Here is an 18,527-nt window from a genome sequence, read left to right as displayed (position 1 = left end):
TCAGATTTAGGGAGTAATTTGAGGCCAACATCTCGAACAACATTCTCCGGAGAGCATTTTCACTGCCATGTTTATTCTCACCATTGTACAACTACAGCACATGGCCTGATATCAGAATCAGAATACTTTATTAATCCCTAGGGAAATTATATTGCTGATTATGCAGAATCAGTGCTGGATGTTTTTTGAGACACTGGGCGCTCTCTTGCCTCAAGGAATCCAACAGGCAGCTGTAGGGTGGTCACTCGCTGTGATATTATTGGTTAGAGGGCCACATGAACCCGGATGAAGAGCTCAGAGGTATCAGACTACAGTAGCTGCAGAATTCCAGCTGCATGGAACATGATTCTCATATCTTATATAGATCTGGACTATTTGTTCATTTTTGTAAGGAACACCTTGTTTTCCAAGCAAAACTCTTGTTTGTGTTAAAGAAATTATAGTGAAGTCTTGGTACTTGTCTTTAATGGAAATCTGATTGATTTTTTAAAAATCCAACATGAAAGAAAAGATGCTGGTAGAATGTAAGAATTCAGTGCCAGATTGGCCAGCATAAACATCAAGATTACACGGGTCAGTCACAATCAGATGGCAACACTGGGCTTAACAGTGTAACACAATGATAATTACAATAAATAATATCATTTTATACTAGCTGGTGTTCATAATATACCCAGTGATAAAGTTCAATTCTATACAAATATCAGCGCTCCAAATTATGATGTAACACACTTATGTCCAAAAGAAGGTGAGATCTTTGTAGTAATCTAAGAAAAATCACTTTTAGCAGTTTGATTCATCGTGTAGTGATTTACACATTCCCAAAAGATCCACAGTTTGATCCCAGGGAGACACAAATCCCATTGGATTGTGTCAAAAAAGTAGCCTAGAAGTTTGATGTAGCTCTAAAGGTCTCTGAACCGTTTTAATCAGGTAGTCGTATTAAGTGCCTCATGTTTCTGTATTTGATAAACAACCAGTTTCTCAAAATTTAGGAGAAAAAAAAAATATTGGTGGATATAATGGAGCTGCCTTTACAAATGACCTGGATCAAACCAATTTGCATGACTTGTCTCATGCTGCTCATACTGCTGCTTTTATGCCACTGAAATGACGCTGAATTGTATACTTTTCTTAAGTTCCAGGCAGATATTTTCCAATTGCCTTTTCTCATCTCTGAAACCATTTCATCTGCTAATTTCAGTAAAACAAGATCCCTTTTGTCCTTAAACATCTCTGTAGGACATGGCTGCATTTTTAGTGGCGCATTTGCTCTCAGCTCTCCTTTAAACCATGATCCAAAACATGAAGATGAGACTGAGAAGCATGCTGAAAATCGTACATGTTGTACCAACATATTTTCTTTGATACTTCCCAAACATAAATAGTCATTTAACCAAAAAAAAAAAAAAAAAAAAAAGACTCAATGAGCCCATGTTGTGATACAGAAAATGAGCTTTATTCTCATGTTAATGTCTTAACATACAAATCACATTCTTTTTAATAAAAGAAAAATTCAATCAGTACCTGGCATCTACACTCTTTCTCTACAAGTACAACCACTTCACGTTGTGTCCTGCTCTCTAAACATACGCTACCTACTCATAAAAATAGTAACATTACAGTTTGCTTCTGTTTACTCCTTTAGCCCAATAGTCAAACACGTGGACCTTTTTGTTTTGTTCGAAAAACTGTGCAAGAGTAGATCCCTTTTTAATATTTCAAATAAGAAGTGATCCTTTCCCCCTAATTACGAATAAAAAGGCCATCAATGAAATGTAAGGAACTGATGTGATACATAAAAACATGAATTAGCCACAACAAAAATTAGAGTACCTATTCATAATCTGCTGGAAACCTAAGAACAGTGACATGTTTAAGGTTCACAGAAAAAACAAGTGCAAAACAGAAATAAAGGATAAAGTTGACTTAGTGGATTTTGGCACAACAAGATACAGGATATGGTTTGATGGAAGGGCAGAATATCTGTAGTCAATATTTTTTGCTTCTTGAATAACAAAAAAAAAAAAAAAAAATTAAATAACAATGAAAAGTCAGTAACATTTAAACGGATCAGAGGAAACTCCAATAAGACATTACCCTGCAAATTTTGCTTCATAGTGTCTCTGAATGAGTACGTAAGTGACTGGCAACGAACCACAGAGAGAGAAAAAAAGTCTTTAAAAAGAAACATTAAAAAAGAAAAACACATGCTAATACCTGCAAAGACGTGACTTGACTGCCAGACGTTCCTAGGCATATGACCTAGTGAAAATACATGAACTATATATTTATATATATATACTTATATATATATTTTTGCTTGTTTTTTTTCTGTATCTGCATACTGTATAAGGTATACTCTATAGTGTTGTTAAATATATGTTAAAGAGAGAATGATAGTTACACAGTGGTCTGTCTAGCCCTGGAGTGCATTCTGAGGAGTTGACCCGTTGGTCGCCGCTTCGACCTACCCTCCAAACCTCGCCATTGTCATGCGCTCTACATAGTACTGGTCTCAAATCAGCCTCTGAATCATCTAGTCCACCACGGGTGAAATGATACATCGGATCCAGATTAGAAACTCAGAGAAAAAAAAGAAAGAAAGAAAAGAAGAAAAAAAAATCCTCAGCTTTCTGGCTAAGTGATCAAGGGCTGGTTTCAGATCAGGCCTTTTCTCCGAAGGCACTTCCGAAAGGCCCGTAAGCTGTCCACACACCCAGCTACTACAGAAACACAATGCATAGAGCAAACATCAATGTGTTTAGAGTTTTGATGGCCATCACTGCTGAGATGGGCTCAGTAAGACCACAGCTACATACTTCAAGAGGTTTGATACTTCTTTTCTTTTTTTTTTCCTTCTTTTTTTCCTGTTTTGTGATGAAACACCACGCGAATGTGATGTCTGATCCTGGCATTACATTTCTATAGCATAGTATCAATGTGATTCAACTCATTTGAAATTGTCATTACAATTGTGTACAACAGTCTCAATGTTGCTTTTTTTCCCCCTCTCCACACTCAAACTCACATGCACACACATACACACACACACAATACAATTAGTTGTCAGTCATCATCAAATGGGTGCATAATTTCAGGGAAACCACAAATGTCATCTGGTACACGGGCGGGTCAGAGGTGGCTGAACTTCATTAGTAAGGAGGTTTGCGTACATGGGGGCGGGGCACACGCATTCAAGCAAATATTGAACACCAATAGTCAGACTCGTCTTTTGACTGTAAACGGACGCTTACATTGCAGCATCACAAATACACCACCACAAACCCTTAGGGAAGACTGAAAGAACTCTAATGTTGATATCCAGTGCTACTAACCTGCTCCCGAGTACATCACAAAATAAACGAGGTTCTGATTAGGAATCATAACAAAAGACAACATTAAAAAAAATATAGCAATAATTTACACAACTAGCTCTATGTAGTGTACCTAATGGTGTAGTGTGAAAGGGTTAATTAGTGTGCGGGGAATGGGGATGAAAGCCGAAGCTTGCTGTAATAGCTGCTCGTCTCCTCTAGGGGCAGCCGAGTGGAGTCCACAGGACTTTACTTTGTTCTTGATCAACTATAGTCATGATCTGAGTGCAAATGTACGGGAGGGTGCCGCCTTGGACAATACCTGAAAAGACAAAAATACTTTATTAAAGCCAAGCGGTTTTTTTTCTGTTTGTGGGTTGTTGTTTTTTTTAAAGATAACTTGACTGAATACATACCTGTGAAGAATTTGCTGTATTCTTGTTCTATCTTCTGTGCACTTTCAAATTGCTCCTTGGAATGTTTTTGAGACACTTTGTCTCGCAGATAAATCGGATCTTTCTGTTCCCTGTGAGGGAAGGAAAAAAAAAAGTCATTCAGATCACAGTCACACTTAAATGTTTCAGAACACATTTAAAAAAAAAAAAGAAAAAAGAAATCAGGAAGGGGGCAAACACGTATTCGTGGAAAAGTGTACAAAACCATCTTTTCTACTCTTCCATTGTGTCCAATTAAGCTTTTGATAACTCAAAACATTTAATACAAACTGACACTTTCAGGTATTAAAGTCCCAATTTTAAAAATACAACAACAATGTCCAACAAACACCTACAGATATTAAGTGATAAAAGGCATACAGCACTTCAACTTGGGGGGGCGGGAGCCAGGATGTTTCACCAGCTGTTTCGGATTATGCAAGTGTGTGTTGGAGCGTGGTGCTTTTACAGATGCGCCAAAGGGTTCATGGTGGGATAGAGTGTGAAGGCTTATCCTGCTCCATTTATCCATCCATCCATCCATCCATCCATCCATCCATCAGCCACACAGACACACACACAAAAATACCGGGACATCCCCAAGTCATGCTGTCCAAATTTGTTATAAAACAGGTTGATACTTACTTGATCTGCTTGGCGTTTTTGTAGCGGACAAAGACAACAATTGGATAAATGTGAACACTGTGGAGCCTCTCAATGGCGTGCGGGGCGATGTCGAGCAAACAGTGACAGCCCTGCATCAAAAAGACATAAAAATAACGGCAATCATCGACGACCGTTTTCACCATCAGCGATCTTGCCTTTTATTGTCCACTGTCAGAGATCAAAGAGCCACAGCTGTGATAGCTTATCTTGACCAAATGCAGACAGTCGTTTCATCTTGTCCGATAAAATCTGAAGAGAAAGAAAAGCACAGAATAATACCTTATCTGTTATTTCTTTTATAGAAGCAACCGTGGTCACATCAAAATGTCCACTCCTGCGCTTGTAGTCGATGAAGAGGCAATCTTTGACGCCCCGCTCGATGGCTTGCTGGGACGCCTTCATCACCTCTGCAAACGAGACAGAAAAAGTACGAGAGTGAAGATTCCTGCTATGAAAGAAAGTAAACACTGAAATGAGAAACTAAATGCTTGCTAAATTACACCCTAAAGCTTTCCTCCTAAAACGTTAGTTGCAGTTCACTGATGTACATGAGGTATTCATTCTCCAGATTTACAGGTCTGAAACATCTGCACGACATCACCTTACCCAGTACACATCTGCAGAACTTTCCGGGGGATTCTTTCACCAGCATCTCCTTGACAGGGTCTGTGAGAGGCCCGAGGATGAGTACTGGTCGGGGAGAGGTGCACTCCACCTTCTGGACTCGCTGGTATGCCAAGCTCACACAGTCTGAATAAAACAGGACAAGCAGGCCAATCAAAAATGCTGTTCAACTACCACTACTACAACAACACATCTAAGCCTTTGATCGCACCATCAAGGAAGGGGATGGAGTCTGTGCTGATGGTGTCCAAAGCCACCATCTCTTTGCTGTCTTTGGAGCTGCTGCGTTTGTGTTTCTGTTTCCTCCTGAAAAAGGATCTGCGGGCTGCTGCAGAGAGAGTCTTACTGGAGTCTTCCTTCATTTCCGTCACGCTGTGTCTGCGGTAAAACTCTTGGTCCATCCTACACAACAGACACAAAACAAAGTTTTAATGTAAGAGAATCCAAACCAAAGGTCAGTTTGGATTCCTATTGTAGATATTAGACTGCAGTTGAGGAGTTGGTTTCCAAAACAGGATCACCTTTAATCAGAATTTAAATGTTATTGACTAATGTTCCTAATGCCAAGACAAACTAGAAGCATATTGTTTAGCACCACACCTCTGCAGTACGACAAAAATAAGATCTTGCAGTGCAATTTAAAAACAAATGTAAGTGATTTTAAATGTGCTTCCTAAATTGCAGCAGCATGGCAGGGATAATGGTCATAGCTGCTACAAGCTTAAAAATATGTGTAAGAAATGGGAAAAAACAAGCTCAGATTCATGGAGAATTCAAATGGAAGGTTATAATCTGATTTTTCAGAACAATAGAAGTGATGGCAAAAATTTGCCCACATACACGCTACATTGCCAAAACTATTCACTCCTCTGCTTTTACACACATATGAACTCGAGTGATATCCATTCTTAATCCATAGGACTTAATATGATGTTGGGCCACTCTCTGCAGCTGTAACACAAGGCTCAGAAGCTTTTATGGGAGTTTTTAACCGTTCTTCCAGGAGCACATTTGTGAGGTCAGACACTGATGTTGGACGAGAAGGCGGGTTTGCAGTCTCCACCTTAATTCATACTAAAGAAGTTCTGTTGGGTTCCAGTGGCAGCGTGCTGTAATCCACTGCATCCAACACTTTGCATTGCGCTTGGTGATGTAATGCTTAGATGCAGCTGCTCAGCCATAGAAACCTATTCTATGAAGCTCTCTACACATATTTGTTCTTGACCTAATTTGATGGCCACACAAAGTTCTCAAGATGGTATTTCACCAAAATCACGCAAAAGAGCCCAAGGTCCCGGGTTAATTCCTGAGTATAAATATCTGTTATAATTACCACTGACAGCAGCAACTAAATTAAATGCATTGCAATTAGATGCTTGAAGCTCGACCTTCCAACATATGTGGTTGGATAGAATTTGGGAAATCTGATGGAATGAACGACATCATTTTTCTGGAGATAAAGACCTATTTTTATTTTTTAAACAACAGCGAGACGTTAATACTAAAGTCTGTTAGATTTTAAATATGTGTGTGCATTTTTCCTTCCCTTCATTTATTTTTTCTTTAGATTTTTATTATTATTGAAGAAAAAAGGAAAACTGTCAATATTGTACTCACAACAACTGTAAATGTGACGACAGCAATGTAAATATGAATGGTGATGTACAAATTGTTTATGAATGGTGATGATAGAAATATATTGTGTATTTGCAGTTTCCACCCACATGTACTTGCTGGGGATCTGCCCCCTCTGGATCTGCTGCGCGTTCTCATCTAGCTGCCAGGCCATCCAGGTCCCAAAGATGCCCTTTGGTAAAGACTCATCCACGTACAGGATGTCATCCTTCTTAAAACTGAGGTCCCCCTCGGCCTCCCCCACCCTGTCGTAAAGTGCTCTGGTGGGAGGAAGAGACAAAGATAGATGGGGAGTTATGAAGAACGGAGCAGAACGAAAGGAGCAGAGGAGCATGAAGTTGATAAAGTGAGAAAGGAGGTGAGGAATCACACAAGATAAGTGTGAAGAGAACAAAACGAAGAATCAGTAACACATGAGCAAAAGAAAGAAAGTGTCCATTTCATTTTCAATATAAGCCTTGCTTTCCTCATACTGGAGGTTTGTAAGTCACTCCCGAGCAGCCCGTCTATGACAGCCACAGAAGCTGAGTATATTTACTGCAGATGACATCACAAGCCCACTTGCCTATATGACAAGTGACTGCAGCAGCTGCGGCAACAACGCCCAGACTGACACCCAACAATAAAAGTGACTATTATAGAACTTAATTTTCCATTCATACACCGTGAATCTCTAATGCCCTGGCAAACACTGAGAACTAAAATGGATGTGGTGTTGCATCTGGTGTGTACTGAGATCAGATAACCTAAATCTGTAGCGTGATTAGCTTCGCTGCAGTGATACAGTGGATCTGGGACATAACTGGTTAGATGAGAAAGAGTCCAGCTTGTCCAAAGGCTCTCTCGTGATGGTTCTATATTTAGCAGAAGAAAAAGAGATGAGGCTGCTGTGGGAAAATTAGCGGTCTCTTTTTAGAAACCTGGATCACAAAACTCTTACGTGACCGTATGTTTAAGGCAAGTACAAGCACATACCTAATGTAAAAGCCATCTCCTGAAATATCTTTGACCACGTTGAAGTCATCAGGCCGATGCTGCACCTTTAATGTGACTGTCTCCGCAGGCTTTAACATCTCAACATAAACCTCTTCGGCTGTCTTATTCTTCATATTCACCGAGTTGTACTGAAAGAAAGGAGAATGCGAAAAAAGGGAGGCTTATTTCTCGTTACATCACGAAAATAAAAAGGGCGAAATCTGATGAATGTTTACACTCCTGTAATCATTTCATCGGCATGTGAATGGTGCACAAGCAAACAAGATTTCCTCCGAGCTTTCAGCTGTATTAAAGCGTCGCAGTATTGATTTGTGCCATGTATGGGGGAAGAAAACAAACGGGATGCGAGTGTGACGGACAGACTGATGCTGTGCCGCCTGATGACAAAGCCGCATGGCAATTCACAACTGCAGGCTTTTTGTGGCAGAGAGCTAAAAAACAGGAGAATGGCAGGAATTGTCTTGTATGAGTTTGTGATGTTCTGGAGAAATTGCCAAGTGGGAGAGAACACAGATGAAGACGAGATCAATGAAATCAATGAAAAACAAAGACAGGCGGGGGGGGGGGGGGGGGGGGGGGGGGAATGCCAGCACTTTCTGGCACTCAAGTTGTAAGAAACATCCATCCATCCATCCATCCATCCATCCATCTTCATCCGCTTTATCCGGGGCCGGGTCGCGGGGGCAGCAGCCTAAGCAAAGAGGCCCAGACCTCCCTCTCCCCAGCCACCTCCTCCAGCTTATCCGGGGGAATACCAAGGCGTTCCCAGGCCAGCCGAGAGATATAATCTCTCCAGCGTGTCCTGGGTCTGCCCCGGGGCCTCCTCCCGGTGGAACATGCCTGGAACACCTCACCCAGGAGGCATCCTTATCAGATGCCCGAACCACCTCAGCTGGCTCCTTTCGATGTGGAGCAGCAGATGCTCTACTCTGAGCCCCTCCCGGATGGCCGAACTTCTCACCCTATCTGTAAGGGAGAGGCCAGCCACCCTTCGGAGGAAGCTCATTTCTGCCGCTTGTATCCGCGATCTCGTTCTTTCGGTCACTACCCACAGCTCGTGGCCATAGGTGAGGGTAGGGACGTAGATCGACCGGTAAATTGAGAGCTTCGCTTTTACACTCAGCTCCCTCTTCACCACGACGGACCGGTGCAGCGTCCGCATTACTGCAGCTGCAGCCCCAATCCGTCTGTCGATCTCCGGCTCCCTTCTCCCATCACTCGCGAACAAGACCCCGAGATACTTGAACTCCTCCACTTGGGGCAGGAACTCATCCCCGACCCGGAGTGGGCACTCCACCCTTTTCCGGCTGAGAACCATGGCCTCAGATTTGGAGGTGCTGATCCTCATTCCCGCTGCTTCACACTCGGCTGCGAACCGTTCCAGTGCGAGCTGGAGGGCCTCACCCGATGAAGCCAACAGAACCACATCATCCGCAAAAATCAGAGATGAGATTCTGAGGCCACCAAAGCGAAAGCCCTCCGCCACTTGGCTGCGCCTAGAAATCCTGTCCATAAAAATTATGAACAGAACCGGAGACAAAGGGCAGCCCTGGCGGAGCCCATCACCCACCGGGAACGAGTCAGACTTATTGCCGGCAATGCGAACCAAGCTCTTGCAACGGTTGTATAGGGATCAAATGGCCCGTAGCAATGGGCCAGACACCCCATACTCCCGCAACACCTCCCACAGGACACCCCGAGGGACACGGTCGAATGCCTTCTCCAAGTCCACAAAACACATGTAGACTGGTTGGGCAAACTCCCATGCACCCTCAAGTATCCTGGAGAGGATAAAGAGCTGGTCCAGTGTTCCGCGACCAGGACGAAAACCACATTGTTCCTCCTGTATCTGAGGTTCAACTAGCGGACGAACTCTCCTTTCCAGCACCCTGGCATAGACTTTCCCAGGGAGGCTGAGGAGTGTGATCCCCTGTAGTTGGAACACACTCTCCGGTCCCCCTTCTTAAAGATGGGGACCACCACCCCCTATTGTTTTAAGAAACAATAGCACAAAAAGTTACAAGACACAGCAAAACAACAAATTAGTATTGTGGCTGGTATTACACCTAAATATTTTTACCGTTTATCTATAGGAAACAAGGACACATCTTTATGTTTGAAAATGCTGTTTCAGGTATGATTTCATTTGGATGATCAGTTCTCTCATATCTTGAATGAAAGTTTTGCATGACACTTTCACAACCACAAACCACCTGAACGGCAGGCAATTACGGTAAATTGCAGCCATGCTGCTATGATCAGATTATCAAACTGTGGGAAATGTGCAGGAAAAAAAACAAACAAAACCACTACAAAAAGAGCATATAAACCCAATTCCCAAAAAAGTCCCTGTGTAAAATGTTAATAAAAACAGAATGCAACGGTTTGCAAATCTCATGCACCCATATTTTTTTTTCTCCACAATAGAATACAATGAATTTGATGGCATCAGCATGTCTAAAAGAGGTTGGGACATGGGCAACAATAGTAAGTGGAACTAAACAGAAACAGCTGGAGGACCATTTTGCAGACAATTACATTTAATTGCCAACATGACTGGGTTTGCACACCTATAGGCAGTTAGCAAACTTGTCCTGCTCAGACATGTAGTGTATAGCTGGTAGTTGGGTTTATCGAGGTCAGATCACATGTCTCCTCTCAAGACAGTAACATCACGTGTCTGTCTTAGTGAGGCGTTTAGGGAAACACTGCATCTACAGAACAAAACATGAATGAGGCTTTTACTAGTTACTAATACAATATTCATGCAAAAATGACAAATTTAAAATGACTGATCTTTCCAGTTACCCATCCGACTGAATATGAATATACTGTATGAAATCTATCCAGGTCCATTATAAAATTCCATGTGTCTGTTTGTGAATGTGGGGTAGGGTTACAGTATATGTCCCTACCTCCAGGATGAGGTCCCCAGGAAGCAGCCCATCGGGACCTCGAGCTGGACTGTCCTCATCCAGACTCTCTATGTAGACACCCCTCAGGTTTCCTCCACAGAGTGTGACCCCTACTTCCACCCCAGGCCTGCGTACTGTTACGAGCCGCGGCTCACCCGCTTTCCTGCCCCCCTCAGACGGCATCCTGGAGGGCAACAAGAGTCAGTTACAGAGATAATGAAGTGTAATTGTGTGTGTAATTGTCTTCCCATCTTTGCCTACGTGTGTACCTGATAAAATTGTGAGGGCTGGTAGTGGGCGTAGTCTGCTTGGAGGAGGGAGTGAGTGTGCCCTCGTCCTGTTCACTGAGTGTATCGATGGTGGAGTGATTGTCAGGTGTAGCGGCCCCACTGCCCTGCGGAGTTGGCTGAGTACTGACCGGCTCCAGACGGGAGCTGCAGTGCAAAATAGGTTACACTGATTGCATTAAAAAGGGAGTTATGATTGATGCGCTTCATAAATGTCACAAATGTTTTATTTGACCTGAACGTATTCTGTAGCCAATCCAAGTATCAAAAAAGTCCAAATTTAGATTAACACCAGCTTTTATTGGACCCAGTGCAAACTGGCCAAGTGCATTAATTTTAATTAGAGTGACTCAGACTTTGTAACTTTGTTCCTTGCTTTATATTGTGCGTTTTCTCTCGTTAAGAACTGGTGAAAGATCACAAGAATTTAAATAATAGAAAAGCATCAGGCTAACAGATGAATCATTTTAGGTATTAGTATTTTTTTGCTATATTCTGCATATGTGGAGATGCTTTAAAGCTGACCTATTACAATTTAAAAAAAAAAAAAAAGAATAGAAGGGCAATATGAACCCCGAGCTTTTAGCTTGTACCTACACTGGCTTCATTATTTGAAACTTCATTATATACATGGCAGAATATAAGGAAAAGCATAATAGGTCCACTTTAATGTGTCAGGATCTTATTAAAAAAAAAAAAAAAAAGATACAGTCAATGCTGAAATGAGCCTAAAACCTTTTGTGTTGGTCTGACTGTGCACATTTCTAATATTTAAAGACAAACAGCTACAAAGTTAATCTTTTCACCTGGGTGATCAAGTGCTGTTTCAGATATTACTTTATGTATACTCAGGTAGAAAAGTGCAAGTCAATAAGATGTAACACCTGGCCTCACTGCCACAGTGTATTTAAAATGCAGCTGGAACCGATTTAAAAATTAGCCAAATGAAACAGCTGAGATTCCGATAAAAACTAACCCTACACTAACGCCACATTACCTCGAGCGAGAGTGGTTGCCCAGCTGGTACATGTGTGGGTTGTACTGTGCCATAATGGTGATGGTGTCGCACTGCTGGCCAATGATGAGACGAGCTTGCTGCTCAGTAGCGTTCCGCAAGTTGATGCCATTGTACTGATAAAGTGAGAAAAGTGTGATTAGGACAGGGAATGAAGGAAGACACGGGAATATATTCTATTATCAGTCTAGACACCTGTGCTTTCAGTTATTTGCAGCAATTGGTGAAGAAAGTAGTTATGAGTTATGAGAGCTGACTAGTCATTAAAAAGGAAGAGTGTACATATGCATGAATGTAGAGCTGAATGCATGCACCTCAGCCCTTAAAATACATTATAATAGTCAGAGCTCCAGATCAAGGAGGCATCTGCTTTCATTTTTACTGAGCTTCAACAACTAATAATAAATATATCGGTGACATATCTATTAATATCTTGCTTCGAAACAGATATGCTTAAAAAAAGAAGAAGAAAAAAAAGATATTTTTTGGACTCACTCATATGCTGTTGCATGCCTGTAAAAATGTGAAGAGGGCACGTTACACTGGAGCAGCCCAGACGCTGTGGCTCTTACTTAAAGGGAAGCGACAAGCCGAAGCACTGTTAAAGGCTCCACTACTTTATGTGATGGTGAAATAAATCAAAAGTATGGAACACGCAGCTAAATTTCTGCAAACGCAGTGGGGGTATATTTCTTCACTTCAAAAACATTCCTACTAAGTGTTTCTCTTTTTTACTACCTAAACTGTGCATCATCTACAGCTACAGTAAACTCACAATTGATGTGACAGCTTGTGCAGTTATTTTACTTGTGTAGAGGGAAAAAAGAAAAAGGCATTTCAGCAAGTATTAAAATACTGGGAACAGCTTCAGCACTAATGAATACAGTCCTCCAGGAAGTGAAGCCAAACAGAATAAATGTATGGTAGGCAGCAAAATGACTGTGCCTTTGAAGACTGAATATATTTGTGGCATCTGTATTACTGTGTTTCTATTTTGCAGGCATCTGCCAGTAAACTCTTATTTATGTTGCTTGAAGGTATGTAACCTTTTTGACCAACAGTAGGTTGTTCATACCTCCAGTAATTGGTCTCCATACTCCAGTCCTGCCTGGTGGGCGATGCTACCTCCAGTGACTTTAGACACAAAGATTCCTCCGTTCTCCCCACTGACAATGGAGATGCCCAGAGGCTCTGCACCTTTGTGCACAATGACATTGCGGGGTTCCTCCAGGTATGGCCTAATGGGGGAAAAGAGGAAAAAAATATATATACATGAATGAACAGAATCACATAAATGCAGTTATAAGTAGGTCACCACACAGGAGTACAAGGTAGTGAGGGTAATATGTTTCCTTACAGATCTGGGGAGTTACTTCCTGACTGGGCTTTTCCTTAAGTTACACAAAATTACATCTGGTTCAAATTCTAAATAAGTTATGAATAAAAAGCTTATCTTCAAATTTAAGAATATTTAACACCAAGCTTCAATACCACCCCCCACCCACAGGTATGTAGTGGATCATCTCTGCAGAGTGCCACATTGTGACCGTCCTATAGAAGAAACCGCAGCTTTACAGAGACAATGTGCACAAAAGTGAAATCACAGCCATGTGAAATCCTTTCACATGAAGAAGATTTGCATGAATTTTGTGGGTCTTCATAACAAGGTGGCTTTGGATATGGGTTACAGTTTCATGTAGGTAGATAAGAGGGAGTGGATTAGCAGCCAGAGACCAGGGTAAAGAGAGTGGTGCGGTACAAAAACAAACAAAAAGATCATGATCTAGAAGCTTGAGGCTGAATAATAATGATACCAGTGCATAACATACATACTGCAGACTAAAGGGTGACTTGGCTTAAAAACCAGCAGTGCACACATGCATAGTGACTATGGTGTTATCATAGAGCACGGATGCTACATGCACCCTGCTAGATTCAAATGGCTTTCTGACATGGAGAGAGATATGGGCGGGGCACATAAACAACACCAAACCTTTGAAGTTGAAAGTGTATCTAATCAAGAGTTCTGTGTCCTCAGGCACAAATCACACTGCTGCATGCAAACAACCATCTGTCTCAGAATTACACAATTCTTGGGGTGGGTTAAAAAAAAAAGTATAAAAAAAATAAATAAATAAAAACCTCTTTTTGCATTCCATATAGTCCACATAAACCTCACAAGCCTTTCTGGTCCTCCTTTTTCTCTATCCAACTATTACATGTTGACAACATGGGCTGGGGAGAAGGCTGGGGGAAGGGGGGGGGGGGGGGGGGGGGGGCATATCCTTGTTTGTATCACTGTGAGAAGGAACAAACCTGAGGCTCCTGAGAGAGGAGAACCTCGGCCTTGCAGCCAGAGGAATCCTTAGAAAAGAGCGATTACGGTAAAGAGATCTGGAAGTGGAGGGTTGCAGAGAGGCAAGAGGAAGATAAAGAGGAAAATGGAAGACAGATATCATACAGAGATAGTAACATGTAAAAGAGTGGTGTTGGTTATAAAATATGTGGCAGGAAAGTTAAAAGATAGAAGATTCCAACAAAACATTAAAAAAAACTGCTTTTTTGAAAAACAGCAAACCATATTACCATATGGAGTTTTAATAGGATTTCAATCTGAATTTCAATGGGGGGATTGCACAACTGACCATGATGGACCTGTTGCCTAGCAACACCTTTTGAAATAGCCTAGGAGGATCCTTGAGGGCAGACACAGGCTATATAGTACCAGCTTCTAATCATCATTCAGCCAACAACTACACCATTCGGAGGGAAATTTTTGCAGCATCTCAGTCCGATAGCAGACGCTGCAAAAAAATCTCTCAACAAGATGGTCACACACAGTTAGCATCTTCTATGTTCCCTTTAATTTAATTTTCTTTTTAATGTGGGAATAGTTCTCTACATCATACCTGTCTTTCCTGCGCTCCCCTATTGGCACAGGGCTGACTGAGATCCGAGGTAAAGTAGAAATGGATCCTTGTGATTGGCTGCTGGCAAATGAGGAAGTCTCCAGATTGAGTGGTGATTGTGGAGGCGTGATGAGGCTGGGACTGCTACACTCGGAATGCGAGAGGGAGCCTGGGTTTAGGTAAAGAGGAGCAGAAAAGAATAAGGACATTCCTAAAATACACACTGAAATATGAAAACTTCAACTTCATAACATTTTCCCTCCCAGAAAAGATCATTAAAAACCTAAATTTTCTCCTCAAATCTTAATTTTTTTATTTTTTTATTTGCCTCATGCAAATGTTAGTTTGACATTTTGAATCAGAAGAAAAATTATTCTAGCAACCTGAGGAGTGTTTGGATTAATCACTTAGATCTAGATGTTATTCTTGTGTCTTAACACAATTTGACTACTGATCCACATGAACCCAGAGGTGATAAGCAAACCAGTAAGTGGTTTGCTTATCACAAACTGGTAAAGATTTTTCTGCTTAGGCAGTTTAACCTTAGTTTAAACCTCTATAAAAAACACTGAACTAACCAAGCTCAACAATAGTAAAGCAGACATTGAAAAAAATACAAACAAACAAAATAAATAAAATAAAAAGTCTGGAATTCTGCCCCCTCAGAGTTTGATCTGAGAGACTTCAATAGTCATATTTTAACAATCATTTGATGTGTTGACTGTATTTTACCAGCAGGCACAGTACCTCTGTCTGAGCCCAGCATGGAGCGCGGGTAGCGGGGAGTAGAGGGGATTTTGATCCTCTCTGTGCGGTAGTGAACATTATTGGAAGAACCTGTCAGAAGCATGAGAAGGATAAGACACAAAAATGAATGCAAATAGAAAAAGTGGTGTTGAGCTTTGGGACTGCTGGTGTGTGCATGTGCGTGCGTGCGTGCGTGTCAGACTGACCGAGCCGTGCACTGGATGGCAGTGAGTTTGTACCGTGTGAAGCTCTGCTGCTGCGTGATGATGAGGATTCGGAGAAGTCATTTGAGCGTTTCTGCTGGCTCAGGTCCAGGCTCAGACGACCCTGGTGTTGTGGGCTGCACAGGGAAAGAAAACAAGCTTTGAGACCATCATAACTGAACACAGATTCTTTTTTAATTATTTAGGCTGATTTTTACAAATTTACTCAGACCTGTAGACTAAAGAACTCTGTTCCCCACTGCCTTTAAAGTTCTAACACTTGACAGGAGTTTATTACCTTTTGGACTACTTCAGTTTTGCAGACACACAAGTGCACACTCAATGTTATATCATATGTATAAATCTTATTATTTCTACTGTATTTCTAATGTTTTTAATAATAGAATAATTGATAAACTATTTATTTAGTTTATGTGTTTGTTTTTTTGTACAGAGAAGCATGTTTTTTTACTGTATATGACAAAACTTTGAAAACTGTGTGAGTGGCTGGGCTAAATTGCAACATCTCGATATTAAGGCAAAGCAACAGCAGGTATGTAAAATAACTGTCAGTTTGCCTTGGGGAACTGGATAATTTTAAATCATTAGTCATTACAAAACACTAAACTTCCAGTTAAAGTAGCCTGAAGATAAACCGTCAGTTTTAAAGCTGGGTTCAAGGAAACTGTGGGCATTTAAAGGCTATAACCTGGTGTGGGTGTGCTGGTGGCATATCTGGGATGCGACAGATGGACAGTTGCTGGTATGAACACGGTGACTGCGCACAGTGTACACTGGATTCCTCATCACGGCCGTCACAGCGGGGCAAGGTGACAGTCCACGGTGGGTGGAATCTGCCAATTACACACATTCACACACACACGACCATTTTATAGACGCTGGAATCTGTGATTATCCTGAGAGCACATAGGGACCGACCTATGCTTCAGCAGTCTGCAAACTTACTCGGAGGTAGGGATCCACCGTAGACTGTGGGGACAAAGCCGACACTGTGTCTATGAGAGCGGCTGGGGGAGGAACGCAGCATGTCCCTGGGCTCTGGTGAATGCTCATCATTAGAGTAGCTCTGTGATTAATGACAGTTAAAAATTAAACAGTGGGGCAAGTACCATATGGCAAGAATGACAACCTGAACATCTCCTAACACTGAAAATAACATTTATCTTTAATGCATTCTCCAGGTATGGTATTTGAGCACTCGATTCTGACTCAGCTTGTGCACGGGGTGCAAGGCATCAATCACTCCGACAGACTGGCAAGAGGCAAATCCCAGAGGCTTTACTCTGTCTGGGCTGTAAATTCTATTATAAAATGGAAGCTTTGGCCCACCGGGATGATTTGAAAGGTCCCATTTTGAATTTTCCCTCAAATACATCATATTCTCTGCATTACAGAGGCTTCTAATCAAAACTACCCCATTTTGACTGAGGGTGAAAGCAAAATAATATTTTATGGGAAAAGCAAAAACAAATGTGACTCAAACTAAATGCACTTTTGCACCTCTGAGCCCCTCAACTCACTTGGAAGGTGGGAAGAGTAATGGTCTGAGGGGTCATCCTACGTCGAAGGGCAGGGGCAGATTTAGGGCGCGGCCTCTTCACCTCTGGCTCCTCCCCTCTGGTACGACCAATGTCCTCATCACAAGACTTCCGTGAGGTGAGGACCTTGCCTTCCACAAAATAGTGGTTTCCGTTCCTGTCCCTTTCTCGCTCACTCCTGTCTCTGCACTCGCCTGCTGCCATGGAGATGGCAGCCTCTCCCTTGCCGTCAGAGGTGATTGTGCAGTCAGAGGCAGAGCTGCTTTGATGTTTGTGTTTGAATTTGAAGGAGTCGCTGCGAGTGGGTGGGGTTGGGGGAGTTGGGGTAGGGGTTGATGAGGAGGAGAGGGACTCTGTCTTTGAAGGTTGTGGAGAGTGAGAAGCTGCTGCAGCAGCAGCAGCCACTGCTGCAGTCTGATTGGCTGCCATGTACTCCATCTTAGTGGAAGGTGTTTCAGGGCGTTTGAAAGTGTCTGGGTCAAAGATGGACTTCCTCTGCTTGGGTGATTTGTAGATGGAGAGTTGGGTGGCTGCAGAGACTGGACTAGTGTCTCTAGTATCTGGAGCGACCGACATACTTCCCACTATCATTTTTGGCCATGTGCCGCCACTGTGCTTCTTCTCCATGGCTGCATCCATGGTGATGCAGTCTGCAGGTGAAACTGGCTCAAAGGGCAAAGAGGAAGGCGCTTTCGTGTAGGGACAGCACTCTTGGAAAGCACTGGGCCCATACCGGCCATTTCCCAACTCTGAAGATGCCCGAAGGCTGGTGGCATGGAGGGATCCTGTGGAGAAGGGCCTGCTGATGTCACCATACATGTCATCAGATTCACCTCTGACCTTTCTCCTCTCCCCAGAAATGCTGCCTGTGCTAGCGCTTCCAACATCTGGGCAGAAAATGTCCGTCTGTGTCGAGCTGTTATGTTTGAGATTCCGACTGTTCCGGGAGTGAATCTCCGACAGGTGAATGCGCCCGTTTGACTTCTCTGATGACTCGCGCAGACTCTCAAAAATGTTCTGGCCTGATGTGCTGTGAGGGAAAAACTGTAGAGAGAGCAATGGAAGCGATTAACCACACCTGATAAACATACTTTCGTTTTTTAAAAGAATACACTGACAAACAAAATGAGTCCGTTTTCTCAGTTCTCACAAACCACACTGTTGAATTTGTAAACCTGCTATGTAGGACGGACAGCAGTAGAAAGGAAATCTTTTAAAAA

General features: G+C 42.3%; 1 protein-coding gene across 3 annotated transcripts in view; it reads right to left on the bottom strand.

Annotated features, from left to right (window-relative positions):
• Window positions 1–1,437: 1,437 nt before the first annotated feature.
• Window positions 1,438–18,527, bottom strand: part of dlg5a (discs, large homolog 5a) — a 39,711-nt gene continuing 22,621 nt past the window's right edge. The window contains exons 16-33 of one of the 3 annotated variants that reach the window (XM_080869783.1): window positions 17,290–18,351; window positions 16,715–16,835; window positions 16,458–16,602; window positions 15,752–15,885; window positions 15,546–15,635; window positions 14,799–14,967; window positions 12,965–13,127; window positions 11,872–12,005; window positions 10,857–11,021; window positions 10,588–10,771; window positions 7,652–7,800; window positions 6,766–6,936; window positions 5,253–5,443; window positions 5,024–5,167; window positions 4,697–4,824; window positions 4,397–4,506; window positions 3,734–3,843; window positions 1,438–3,639 (exon numbers count right to left, since the gene is read on the bottom strand). In XM_080869783.1, coding sequence (XP_080725909.1) covers window positions 3,536–3,639; window positions 3,734–3,843; window positions 4,397–4,506; window positions 4,697–4,824; window positions 5,024–5,167; window positions 5,253–5,443; window positions 6,766–6,936; window positions 7,652–7,800; window positions 10,588–10,771; window positions 10,857–11,021; window positions 11,872–12,005; window positions 12,965–13,127; window positions 14,799–14,967; window positions 15,546–15,635; window positions 15,752–15,885; window positions 16,458–16,602; window positions 16,715–16,835; window positions 17,290–18,351 — 3,474 coding nt within the window. In that variant the 3' untranslated portion in view covers window positions 1,438–3,535. Of the gene's footprint in view, window positions 3,640–3,733; window positions 3,844–4,396; window positions 4,507–4,696; window positions 4,825–5,023; window positions 5,168–5,252; window positions 5,444–6,765; window positions 6,937–7,651; window positions 7,801–10,587; window positions 10,772–10,856; window positions 11,022–11,871; window positions 12,006–12,964; window positions 13,128–14,798; window positions 14,968–15,545; window positions 15,636–15,751; window positions 15,886–16,457; window positions 16,603–16,714; window positions 16,836–17,289; window positions 18,352–18,527 lie in introns of those variants that run through there. The other 2 variants (XM_080869784.1, XR_013970172.1) reach the window with 2 other exon arrangements.

The sequence above is a fragment of the Rhamphochromis sp. 'chilingali' genome (genome assembly GCF_963969265.1).
Source record: "Rhamphochromis sp. 'chilingali' genome assembly, chromosome: 20".
NCBI lineage: Eukaryota > Metazoa > Chordata > Actinopteri > Cichliformes > Cichlidae > Rhamphochromis > Rhamphochromis sp. 'chilingali'.
This window is presented reverse-complemented; position numbering and strand designations above follow the sequence as displayed.